The sequence below is a fragment of the Rhinopithecus roxellana genome, chromosome 4 (assembly GCF_007565055.1).
Source record: "Rhinopithecus roxellana isolate Shanxi Qingling chromosome 4, ASM756505v1, whole genome shotgun sequence".
NCBI classification, from domain to species: Eukaryota; Metazoa; Chordata; class Mammalia; order Primates; family Cercopithecidae; genus Rhinopithecus; species Rhinopithecus roxellana.
This window is the reverse complement of record NC_044552.1, coordinates 156,201,918-156,215,872: the sequence shown is the minus strand read 5'-3', so window position 1 is coordinate 156,215,872 and position 13,955 is coordinate 156,201,918. Positions and strand designations below refer to the sequence as shown.

General features: G+C 40.7%; 1 protein-coding gene across 3 annotated transcripts in view; it reads right to left on the bottom strand.

Moving 5' to 3' along the window:
* The window catches only part of PRKN (parkin RBR E3 ubiquitin protein ligase), a 1,396,422-nt gene that overhangs the window by 619,065 nt on the left and 763,402 nt on the right, over positions 1 to 13,955 (bottom strand). For all 3 annotated transcript variants that reach the window (XM_010373152.2, XM_030929283.1, XM_030929284.1), the window contains one exon: positions 10,539 to 10,654. In XM_010373152.2, the coding sequence (XP_010371454.1) occupies positions 10,539 to 10,654 (116 nt within the window). The remainder of the gene's footprint in view (positions 1 to 10,538; positions 10,655 to 13,955) is intronic.

Sequence of the window (13,955 nt, the reverse complement as noted above, 5' to 3'; positions counted from 1 at the left end):
CACCAACAGGTCAGGCATGGTGGCTCACACCTGTAATCTCAGCAATTTGGGAGGCCAAGGCCGGTGGATCACCTGAGGTCAGGAGTTCAAGACAAGCCTGGCCAACATGGCGAAACCCTGTCTCTATTAAAAATATAAACTTAGCGGGCATGGTGGCACATGCCTTTAATCCCAGCTACTCAGGAGGCTGAGGCAGGAGCATCGCTTGAACCCGGGAGGCGGAAGTTACAGTGAGCCAAGATCAAGCCATTGAACCCCAGCCTGGGTGACAAGAGTGAAACTCCAAACTCTGTCTTAAAACAAAAACAAAAACAAACAAAAAACAAAGAAACAAAAACACCCACCAAGAGAGAATGAACTGCTTAAAATCCAGACAGTTACAACACTCAAGGTTGACCTTAACGGATACAAAATTGGTCCAGGAGGATTTGCAATATTGCCCCCGCTCTTCCCAGTGGGGGTTGCTGCGAACCTGCGATGACAGTTAAATGAAAAGGTAAGGCCTAAGAATTTCATGCACAAGCACCTGTAACATCTCTAGGAAGCTCTGCTAATGCAGCTGCTCAGATCTGAAGCCCACAGGTTCACCATGGGAGAAATGAAGGCCGCTGACTGACATTAAAACTGACATGGTTCACATTTCGAAGTATCAGTGGGGATAAAATATTTCTTCTGTGCTTTCATAAGTAACTGACCCAAATAATATGGCAGCATAATCTATATCTGTGACTTGGATTTCAAAATTGGACATTCCCCCTGATTTCTAATACCTCCTTAAAAATCTCCACTGATTTCTGACCAATTCATTGTTTTATTTGAGTTAAATAATTAACTCAATTAGTCTATTAAATTCAGAAGGTATTTTCAAAAGGAGATTGCTTCGTGTGAAAATAGTTTGCTTTCTGTTTGTTGCACTGCGTGAAACAGATTTACCTTTAAGTCAGCATTTATTTAAATCTCTTTGATGCACAGTCTTGTGCTGGCCACTGTGGGGAGGACCAATCACACTGGCATGTCAGTCAATTTGGGTCTTGCCCTGCAAGCAGCCTGCAGTTTTGCAGAGCAGTAGACTTGGAGGTAGCTCTGTATTTTTCCACTCTTACTGGTTTTTAAAGGCAGACACACAAGACAACAGCAAGTCCAACTTTTTCTTTTTTCTGAATCTCACTTTACTGATACATTTTCCTTTTCACATACAAATCCACCTTCTGGCCTCACCAGATAGCCTTGCTTTTTACTGTACAGAGAAATTCAGGACCATGCAGGGTGGAGGGGAAGGTGCAATGAAAGAAAAGCAATGCAAGCCATGTAGACTTTGGTTTGTAGACTGGCTTAACCACTTCCTTGTGGTGTGATCAGATGTAAATTTTTAATGTGATACATTCAATTTCTTCATTTATAAGATGGAAGCCCGAATTATTTTAAATTAATGTATCTAAAAAATTTCAGGTCATTAAGCACTGCATCTGAATCTCAAAGGGATCACCTGTTATTGGAGGCTTTGTGCAAAGATTCTTTCTGGAAGGGTTTATAGCAGCCCTCCCTCAAGACTGGATTAGATGAGGGTGTGTCACACTTTTCAGAAAAGAATCACTCCTGGCATACGGAGATGGAATTTAGTCCTATGGGGCCTGGGGCACCGTGTGAAGCAGCCTGCTTCAAGCTAGAAGATATATCTTTGAAGTTTTCTCTTTCATCTTAAAAAGTTGTAAGATTTTCCATTCGACTCTAGAACATATCCCTCTTTATTATAATGTAAACATATTTGGGTCTAATGGGAGAAATATATAGCTCTGTGTGCACAAACACTGGCGCTACAACACATAAGAAACTTCCAAAAATTTCCATTACAGAAAGAAAGCCACTTACTGTAAAAGGCTATGTTAAAGATTCTAGTCAAATTTTTTGTACGTATACCTGAGTTTCTCACCATGCTCCTCAGAGCCTGATGACTGGATAAACTATCAGGTCTCATCTGATCCCTAAATTTTAAGAAAATCTTAAGTTAATGGAAAGTAGCTATTGGTATTGTCAAAAATCAGACTGATAAAGAACTTACACAGTAATTCTAAGTCACAACAGAATGCCAACTATAGCCAAAATTAACATGTGAATTGACAAAAGAAGCCTAAGACCTAACAAATGCATTCAAAGGGAATTGTAACTAAGATCTCCATTCCCTCTCTCTCTTTGTTAAATGAAGGAATGAATGCATACCCAAATCCAGTCAAATTATCTTTCAATCATTCTCCCCAGGAACACCTGGAGAAAGTACATATGGACTTTGAGATAAATCTTTGCTAATCCCCAGGCCCAAGTAAATCTTTTAAGTCTGTGATCCATTGCGGCACTGCTTCAACAGGCCGAATGAATTTTATTTTAGGAGAAATTTGAAGGCAATTATGAAACCATTTATATCAAACAACAATGACATCAAAAGCATAAGTCTTTATTGGAAGAGTTGAGGGAAATAACATTGTAGAACAGCTTTTTGGATTTAATGCCCGACAGGGACCTGGGTTTTCAAACATGTATCTCGAAGGTTAAATTCTGACTAAGCTAAACTGGCTATTTTTCAGTCTTCTTCAGCTTTGAAAACTAAGGAATAATGATTAAAGGTGAGAGAAAGTACAGAGATTCACTAGGTGCCTTCTATCGATGGAAAGAGTCACACTCTGTAAAATATTTAGAGAGATATATTTTGAGCGAAATGTGAGTGACACTGGTCCATGACACAGCCCTCGGGAGGTCCTGAAAACATATCCAAAGTGGCTGGGGCAAGCTTGGTTTTATACATTTTAAGGAGGCATGAGACATCAATCAAACACATTTCAGAAATACATTAGTTTGGTCTAGAAAGGCGGGACAACTCAAAGCTGGGGGCTTCCAGGCTATAGGTAAATTTAAACACTTTCTGGTTGGCATTTGGTTGAGTTTGTCTAAAGACCTGGGATGGATAGAAAGGGAATGTTCAGGTTAAGATAAAAGATTGTGGAGATCAAGATTCTTTTGAAGTCTTATAATGGCTACCCTTAGAGACAACAGACGACAAATGTCTCCTATTCAGATCTTTAAAAGGTGCTAGATTTTTAGTTAATCTCTTTACGATTGGGAGGGCCTGGAAGAAAAATATCTAGCTATGCTATCTACATAGAAAAACATCTAGCTAGCTATGTTAAAAATATCTAGCTATGTAACAGATGCAAATTTTACCCCACAAAGGACAGCTTTGCAGGGCCATTTCAAGATACAGCAAAGAAATATGTTTTGGGGTAAAATATTTTGTTTTTCTTCCTTGTCTCATAATGTTATCCTAAAGTCAGTTTGGAAAGTAGTCACAATAAATAGGCTTAAATAAAACCTATCTGATGAGAATATATGAACTGTAGGACGTGACTCCCCAGACCCCTTAGACAGGAGTTTGGGTACGATTAAAAAAATCGGAGTTTCGTCCTCAATATCATGATAAGGATTTTTCTATTTTGTATGTTTTCAAATTTTACATTTTAAAAATTTCAGAAGACTAGCACTGTAAAGTATTAAATTTTAGAAGACTAGTACTGTAAAGGGAGATTGAAGGGGCAGAAATATCTTCGTTTGGGAGACATAGACAAAGGGTGAACCCCAAGACACACATGCTGTTTAGGGAAAGAATTCCAGTATCCCTCTGGCTTACCCATGCCATTTTCATATGACTTAGGCACCCAAGCATGTTCTGAACCTTCTGTCGTAACTTCCATTGGAAATACTAAACAAGGCAGCCATTTTGCCTTCAAGTGCTAGACTTACTGTGCTTAATCCAGTTCTTGCTTTTTGTTCAGCTTGTTATGCTTATATTCATAAACCTCAAACTATCAACTGACAAGCCTGAAGGGCAAAGATCAAGTCACTACTTTTGGTAAGGAGAGGAGAAGCAAGGCTTGATGCCAGAAAGGAACCTCCGGCTTCACAAAAAACCTCAGGACATTCTGGTTCCCAGATAGTTCACTTTTTCCCTTAAGAAAGAGTAAAATATTTTATTTGTTTGTTTTGAGACGGAGTCTCACTTTGTCGCCCAGGCTGGAGTGTAGTGGCATGATATTGGCTCACCACAACCTCTGCCTCCCGGGCTCAAGCGATTCTCCTGCCTCAGCCTCCCAAGTAGGTGGGACTACAGGCACACACCACCATGTCCAGCTAATTTTTGTATTTTTAGTAGAGATGGGGTTTCACTATGCTGGCCAGCCTGGTCTCGAACTCCTGACCTCGTGATCTGCCCACCTTGGCCTCCCAAGGTGCTGAGATTACAGGCGTGAGCCACTGCGCCTGGTCTAAGAAAGAGTAAAATATTTTATGTCAAATGTAAACTCAAAGGACACAAATCATGTATCTGAATTAAATTGTAAGCCTAAAATCTGGCTGTGAGTCACATATGTCTCTTATACATCTGCCTACATGTTACAACCACATATATGTGATTTGGTAGGCAGCATCATTGCAGACTTCGTCTTTGATTTCTGCATTTGTCAATAGACAGGACTAAATGCAAGTATTTTTGCAACTGTCTCAATCAATTCAAAGCTATGAAGAAATCTTATTCCTCCCTTGTGCAGTCCTTAGAACCAGTCAGAGCCTTGCAGATGACCTACTTAAAATCCTGGATTTTGCATAGAAACCAAAGGCCAAAGAAATTGTGCTATTCTCTTAAGGTCAAAAAGTTAGCTTTTTGGCATTAGAGCATTTGAATTATTATTAAAAAGGTAAATGAAAGAGTGATGGGTCTCTTATTGTATAGAAGTATATTTGTAAACACAAAAACAAAATTCTTACTTTCATTAGTATTGACAACCGCAATGAGGGACTGAGGTAGAAGGCTCAGTCATTAAGGTCTATTATTCCAGCTTGAGAGCAGGCCTGGGAAAAATGCAAGTCACAGATACATCTGTGGCTGTTTTTTCCCTAACAGGTTCTCAGGAGATTTAGCGTTTATGCATTGTGCTTAAAAGGAGGAGGCAGTGAGACACACTTGTGATGATTATATACTTGTGAGCTTTTAGTTAGCGCCTGGTAAACCTACATTTTACATAAGATAAGGTGAACATTTAAAGAAAATCGGAATAGAGGAAACAGCTGTCTCAGGGAGGGTGAAGGACTGATTTATCTCATCTTGGCTTTGTTCTGTACCTGGGAAGATATAAGCCAGTGATCGACATTATCAATGTGGAGTATTTTTTTTTCTTTTGAGACACAGTTTCACTCTGTCACCCAAGCTGGAGTGCAGTGGTGTGATCACACCTCAATGCAACTTCCACCTCCCAGGTTCAAATGATTCTCCTGCCTCACCCTCCCGGGTAGCTGGGATTACAGGCGCATGCCACCATGCCTGGCAAAAATTTTTTTTTTTTTTTTTTTGTATTATTAGTAGAGATGGGATTTTCCCATGTTGGCCATGGCTGGTCTCAAACTCCTGGCCTCAAGTGATCTGCCCACCTCAGCCTCCCAAAGTGCTGGGATTACAGGTGTAAGTCACCACGCCTGGCCTCAGTGTGGAGTCTTTTCAAAGGTCTGGTTTCTGTTTAGCCCTTAGGGAAGGAAGCCTAGAGGTGGTTAGTGAGGGCAGGTGCATAACAGGCGTGTCTGACCTCCCACCCCATCATGGCTGGAACTGAGCTTCCAAGGTGTCTCCATGGCCCCCTTGACCAGGAGGGATTCTGTTTAGTCAGTTGGAGGCTTATAATTTTATTTTTATTTCCCAGTATAAGGAGTACACAGAAATTATATTTACAGATAAACTAATCCTATCCTCAGATTTTCATTTATTTATGGTTAATTATGTCTAATTTGATTAATGACGTATGATTAATACACATATATATACATAAGTAAAACAATTATAAAATAAAAATAGATTTAAAACACCCTTTTATTTTTAAGTCTGTAATTATGAATTTGATTTATCTCCAGGAAAATATAATATTTTTAAAGACCAAAGCAATATATTTAAACATAAATTCAAAAGACAGTAAACTGTCTATTTATAAAGGACACCGTGATATTATGAATAGTGAATGAGAAAGAAATTGCTGAAACTAGATCTGTTTTGTAGACTTTCTGTATTTCGCACGGAGAAAGTTTGGCATTGTTCTCTCACAACAGAAAATGCAAATAAGCAAGTGAGAAATTCTTGAATTCATAAATAACAAAACAATAATAATAAAAAATCTCCTTTATCAAATAGGCAAAGACAAAAATTATGAGCATATGCAATGCTGAAAGAGAGGCAGGAGGGAGCCCTCTCAAACCTGGGAAGCCAGATCAGAACTGGAGCAGTGTTTCTGGAAAGGAAGGTGATGATACGGATCAAGAACCTAACAAATGTTCATTACCGTGGACCTACAACCACTGTTATGACTGTGTTCTTAGCACCGACGCATGCAGTCAACGATGTCTGTAAAATAGTATGGTTTTCAGTCTTATTTGTTTTTTAAAAAAACTGTAAGTAAATGCTCAAGTGGGGAAATGGTTAAATAGAACTCAGACAGCCAAGCTACTCAAGGGGGTACCCAGAGAAACTGACCAGCCTGCGCACTGGGAGAAAGGGATGGAGCCTTGGGAAGTTCACCCTGTTTGCGGCGGGGAGGAGCCTGGTCTCTCCTGATCCGGTAGTACCTGGGATTTCAATTGGTGATGTGACAAAACCTGCCTGGTTTCTGTTTAGCCCCTAGGAAAGGAAGCCTAGAGGTGGTTAGTGAGGGCGGGGGCATAAAAGGCCTGTCTGACCTCCCACCCCATCATGGCTGGAACTCAGCTTCCAAGGTGTCTCCACAGTCCCCTTGACCAGGAGGGAATCTGTTCAGTCAGTTGGAGGCTTAATATTTTATTTCCCAGTATGATAAGGAGTACACAGAAAGTATATTTAGAGATAAATTAATACTATCCTCTGATTTTCATCTATTATTTTCATCTGTATTCATCTTGCTTTGCTGAGAGTCCCTGCTACCCTTTTTCTTTTCCTTTTTGCCCGACAAATTCCATTTTTCTCACCCTTCAAAGAGTCTGCAGGCCTAATTTTTCATGGTTGTGTGACAAGGACCCCATTTTTAGCTGAACTAAGGACAAAGTCCTACAACAGCATATTCCCACATAACAGAATTTTAGGTACCTATTTTTTCAAAACTGTTTTCATGGCAGAGAAAATTTATTATTATTTTCATTTTTTATTTTTTTGAGACAGGGTCTCACTTTGTCACCTAGGCTGGAGTGCAGTGGCACAAACAGCTCAATGCAGCCTTGACCTCCCAGGCTCAAGCCATTTTCCTGCCTCAGCCTCCCATGTAGCTGGGCCTACAGGTACATGCCATCACACGTGGCTAATTTTTATATTTTTTGTAGAGACAGGGTATTGCCATGTTGCCCAGGCTGGTCTTGAACTCCCGAGCTCAAGCAATCTGTCTACCCGGCCTCCCAAAGTGCTGGGATTACAGGCATAAGCCACCACATACGTGCTGGGCACAGAGAAAATTTATCGTAATGTCATGCTAAATGGAAAAAGTACAATACAAAAGTATATACAATATAATTATACAGCACACACACACTGCAAATATTTAGGCATAATCAAGAGATAGGAACAAATTAAACAAATTTTACGAAGCATTGGAGTAAAAATAACTTCTAACACTTTTTTTTTTTTTTTTTTTTTTTTGAGACGAGTTTTGCTGTTGTCACCCAGGCTTGAGTGCAGTGGCGCAATCTTGGCTCACTGCAACCTCCACCTCCCGTATTCAAGCAATTCTCTTGCCTCAGCCTTCCGAGTAGCTGGGACTACAGGCATGCATCACTACGCCTGGCTAATTTCTGTATTTTTAATAGAGACGAGGTTTCACCATGTTGGCCAGGCTGGTCTCAAACTTCTGACCTCAGGTGATCCACCCGCCTCGGCCTTACAAAGTGCGGGGATTACAGGCGTGAGCCACTGTACCCGGTCACTTATAACATTTTTTATAGTTTATTGTGAATGATTTCTAAATGTAAAAAGAAAGCATTATCAGGAAAAACCCCGTAATGGTCACCAAACTGCATGGAGTGTCTGTGCAGGTGCTCATAATGTCCTCACACATGGAGCCCTCGAAGTCAGAAGAAAGAGTTTGTCTCTCTTTCCTACATATGGGGCACTCGGCTGCCTTACACGAGAAGGGTCCTTATTCAATCAAGTGGTTGGTTTATACACACATCCTTAAGATGCATCTGAATATATGTATCTTATGTGTATATATATGTGTCTATACATACAGACACATATATAGTGTATATGTCTATACATATAGACACATATATAGTGTATATATGTATATACATGAATACATATAAGCGTATATATTCACACATACGCTTCTATGTATGAATTCTCCCAAAAGTAATCCTACGAAAAAAATTAATGTGACAATATTATTTTTCCAGCCATTATCATCCTGTGTATCTGGGAGGTGGCTCATTGTCTTTGAAAGATGTTGCCAGTTATTAATATGAAAGTGACAGCGTAACAGCAGGAAACGGGGAGGGCAACGCTCTTAGTAAGATAATACCATCATCACCACATATTTTAATGTCATCTTTACCAACCGTATTGGAAAGTTTAAAACACTGGCTGATGAGCTGCTTTCTGACTTACAGAAGAGTATTTTGAATTTTTCCTTTGAAAAACTGAAAAGTGACTTTAATTACCTACTGCTATCAGAGCAGTCAAGCCCTCACTTTTAGCACTTTCCAATTCCTTTCCTGAAACACCAGAATCCCCATCTTAGCTGTTCTTCTTGCATGTTGAAAGCGTTAGCCATACGCAATCATTCACCTTGCCAAGAGGGGCTGAAGCGCTGCATTTTAAAGGCAATATTGTGGTGCTTCCTGCCACAGCAGTGACTAAACATGCAGCGAAGAGAAAATCATGCCTCATTTTTATTCCTTCTTGGAAACAGGTTTGTTCAACAGATGTTGTTAAGGTTTCTGGGCTTCTATTAATCAACATTTTAATTTTAATTTATTAGAGTATAGAAATAGCCTGATAGGAGTGTGAATATTTGCTTATCATGAAATCACAGAGTTTAAAGCAACTTTAAAAGACCATCTAATACAGTTCCAAAAGCCAAAGAAAGACAACACTTAAAATGATTAGGTTATAAGACTATTTTTGCCTAAAAGTCTGAAACAATAGATTCTTTTGACTTTATTCATTAATTCATTTTGGCATTTCATTAGAAAGTTCTTCCTGGGCCGGGTGCAGCCGCTCACGCCTATAATCCCAGCACTTGGCGGGGCTGAGGCGGTCAGATCACTTGAGGTCAGGAGTTTGAGATCAGCCTGACCAACATGGAGAAACCCTGTCTCTACTAAAAATATAAAATGAGCCTGGCGTGGTGGTGCATGCCAGTAATCCCAGTTACTCAGGAGGCTGAGACAGGAGAATCGCTTGAACCCGGGAGGTGGAGGTTGTAGTGAGACAAGATCACGCCATTGCACTCCAGCCTGGGCAATAATAGGAAAACTCCTTCTCAAAAAAAAAAAAAAGTTCATCTTGATATTAGGGCTAAGTTCTCACTATTGCAATTTGAGTTTCTTAGTCAACCTCAACGAACATGTAATGAAGCTAATTTGTTTTCTCTGTCCATTCAAAAAGCGTAGAGTAAGGAATTCTACTCTGAACTGCCTACTCTGCAGAGCAAACGGACTCAGTTTCTTCCACTTTGTCCTTGGCTCCTACATCGCAATTCACATTGAGTCATTTTCCCTTTTTTACTAACAGGGCCATCTCTACATTTGCTTGCTTTTCTTGTGATCACTGGGATTAGAAATAACAAGGTCCCAAACTAGCTACATGCTTTCATTTTGAGTGTATGAATGTGTGCGAAGCCTCAGCATAAATATAGGCAAATATGGAGAACTGAAATGTATGGAAAAAAAATTTTTTAAATAAAATGTATGGGCTACATGTTATGGTGTTCATAAACTGTTTTTCCATTCCTGGCCGGGCGCAGTGGCTCACGCCTGCAATCCCAGCACTTTGGTAGGCTGAGGTGGGCAGATCACCTGAGGTCAGGAGTTCGAGACCAGCCTGGCCAACATGGGGAAACCTTGTCTCTACTAAAATTAGCTGGGCATGGTGGCACATGCCTAATGTTAACATTCCTAATGTTAGCACCATATTTTCATTTTGTTTTTGAACTTAATGGATGAGTTTACATTTTACACTCAAATATGTGAGCTTATATTTTAATATCAACTAAGATTATATACACTATTTTAGGTATGCCATCTCCCATCTTAGGACCCCATTTACCTACTTAAACTAAGTCACTGGCATTTTAAATAGTTTCATCACATTAAACATACCCAAATTGGACAGAAGCATCAAAATAAAGCAGATACTCCCCAGGGAAGAGAATTCACTGAGGAAGGCTTGTGTGGCAGAACAGTATAGGGAAGTAAGGAGCGGGGAGTGACACTAATTTTTAGATCCTTACCTGACATCTGTGGTGGGAGTGACACTATTTTTAGATCCTTACCTGACGTCGGTACACGTAATGCAAGTGATGTTCCGACTATTTGTTGCGATCAGGTGCAAAGCTACTGATGTTTCCTTGTCAGAGGTGGGGTGTGCTCCACATTTAAAGAAAAATTCCTGAAAGAAAGTTAAATATAATCACACACATGAATCCTGGCTGCTCATTTTTCCTCTAAACATTTCGACAGTAAACAATCTCTTTGGGCAAGAGAAGACATCTGTTATGAGGTAGGAGATGGAAATAAATCAGCAGCAAACCTTTCCCAGGAAAGGATGACCTTGTGCCAAAGTGGTCAACGTTTCCCTTTTAGAATGGCCCTGAGTCTCTGCTATTCTTTTGCTCTTTAAGTGAGGGAGCTGGAGAAATACGCTGTGGCCTTCGTTTAGCCATGCCCTTCAGTGATAATAAGTGAGTCTAGAAGAATCACACGACGTGGGGGTGGGAGGAAACCTCTCACTAATGAGGAAAGGGAGAGCGAAGCCATGAAATGAGGTGCCCGCGGTCAAACAGTTAAGAGGTGAAGCCAAGAAGTAACTCAAGCTTTCCACAGGGAAATCCAGTGCTTTTTCTCCAGTATCACTACATGGTTAGTCATTTAGCAGAGTCAGGAATTGATAGAGCCCTACTGTAAATAGCCACATAAGTACACATGAACTCCTGGTAGACACAGAAGTGCAGCAGAGGCTGGGTGCGTTGGCTCACACCTGTAATCCCAGCACTTTGAGAGGCTGAGGCGGGCGGATCATGAGGTCAGGAGTTCGAGACCAGCCTGGCCAACGTGGCGAAACCCCATCTCTACTAAAAATACAAACATTAGCCGGGTGTGGTGGCACATGATTGTAATCCTAGCTACTCGGGAGGCTGAGGCAGGAAAACCGCTGGAGCCCGGCTGAGGCAGGAGAATCACTTGAGGTTTCAGTGAGATGAGATCAGCCTACTACATTCCAGCCAAGAGTGCAGCAGAGCATGGCTCTCCCAGCTTCATCTGGAATCTGCCCCTTTTCTGCCTGGCATCAACACTTCAGCATTCCCGCAAAGACTCTGCCGCCCACCCTCTGTGCCAGGCAACTGGAATGTTCCAATCCCGTATCTTGCTGCTTCTTAGTTCCTTTCCCCAGCCAGGTCCTGCCACATACTCCCTCATTTTAGCTTTTCACATAGGTCACGTTCTTTTGATTGATAATATTCTCCCTTCTCAACCACATTTTTTTGTCACTTGTTCCTTTTCTAACTTCTATATTTGTTCTCACTCTCCTTCTGTTCACTCATACACCAAGCCAGCAATTGCTCTGCTTCTTGTCCCACAGTCTGTATGCCTTCCATGATACTAACGTCTGTGAAGCTAAATTTTCTGCTACTGAAAAAATAATACATATATATTACTGGATGACAGACTAACCCCTGCATACCACACTTACTCCTAACTCCACTAGTGTTTAACTACCTGAAATGTGGAAAGGATTTTCCCTTAAAACCCTTGACCTGGTATTGGCAAACTTTGATGTAAAGTGCCAGATATTAAATATTAAGTGTTTTTGGTTTTGTGGGTTATATGGCCTTTGTCACACTTCTCAGCTTGGCCTTGTAGCTAAAAATAGCCATAAGCAGTATGCAAATGAATGGGTGTGGTTGTGTCCTAATAAAACCTTTTATACAAAATATGTGGCAAGTTGGAGTTTTCCCTGTAGGCCACAGTTGTCCACGATGAGACACTTGTAGAATGCTTTATTTATATTTGTATTCTTTTTTTTCTTTTTTTTTTTTATTATACTTTAAGTTCTAGGGTACATGTGCATAACGTGCAGGTTTGTTACATATGTATACTTGTGCCATGTTGGTGTGCTGCACCCATCAACTCGTCAGCACCCATCAATTCATCATTTATATCATGTATAACTCCCAATGCAATCCCTCCCCCCTGCCCCCCCATGATAGGCCCCAGTGTGTGATGTTCCCCTTCCCGAGTCCAAGTGATCTCATTGTTCAGTTCCCACCTATGAGTGAGAACATGCGGTGTTTGGTTTTCTGTTCTTGTTATAGTTTGCTAAGAATGATGGTTTCCAGCTGCATCCATGTCCCTACAAAGGACGCTAACTCATCCTTTTTTATGGCTGCATAATATTCCATGGTGTATATGTGCCACATTTTCTTAATCCAGTCTGTCACAGATGGACATTTGGGTTGATTCCAAGTCTTTGCTATTGTGAATAGTGCCGCAATAAACATACGTGTGCATATGTCTTTGTAGTAGAATAATTTATAATCCTTTGGGTATATACCCAGTAGTGGGATGGCTGGGTCATATGGTACATCTAGTTCTAGATCCTTGAGGAATTGCCATACTGTTTTCCATAATGGTTGAACTAGTTTACAGTAACACCAACAGTGTAGAAGAGCTTCTGCACAGCAAAAGAAACTACCACCAGAGTGAACAGGCAACCTACAGAATGGGAGAAAATTTTTGCAATCTACTCATCTGACAAAGGGCTAATATCCAGAATCTACAAAGAACTCAAACAAATATACAAGAAAGAAACAAACAACCCCATCAAAAAGTGGGCAAAGGATATGAACAGACATTTCTCAAAAGAAGACATTCATACAGCCAACAGACACATGAAAAAATGCTCATCATCACTCGCCATCAGAGAAATGCAAATCAAAACCACAATGAGATACCATCTCACACCAGTTAGAATGGCAATCATTAAAAGTCAGGAAACAACAGGTGTTGGAGAGGATGTAGAGAAATAGGAACACTTTTTTTTTTTTTTTGAGATAGAGTCTCTGTCGCCCAGGCTCGAGTGCAGTGGCGCGATCTCGGCTCACAGCAAACTCTGCCTCCCAGGTTCACGCCATTCTCCTGCGTCAGCCTCCCAAGTAGCTGGGACTAGAGGTGCCCGCCACCACGCCCGGCTAATTTTTTTGTATTAGTAGAGACAGGGTTTCACCGTGTTAGCCAGGATGGTCTCGATCTCCTGACCTTGTGATCCACCCGCCTTGGCCTCCCAAAGTGCTGGGATTATAGGTGTAAGCCACCATGCCTGGCCTGACATATACTTCTTAAATGAAAAATAATAGATTAATCAATGCTATTTAATCATTGCTATTTATCATTTATTTAATGAATGCTATATATTATCCCCTTATATGTTTGACAGCAACATTTATTTTCTTCTTTTCCTATTTATAATTTACTAATCTCATTCTCCTTTGACATGTGACACCCTGAGCAACACCCCTTAGTCTGAAGCTGTTGTGTGCATCAGAATTACTTGGGTGGGAGAGGGCACGGGTTTGTTAAACCAGAGATCGCTGAACCCACCCTGGGATTTTGTAAATTCTGGGATGGCATCAAGATTCGCATTTCTAACAACTTGCCAGGTGATGTTGTTCCTGCCGCTCAGGGGACCACAC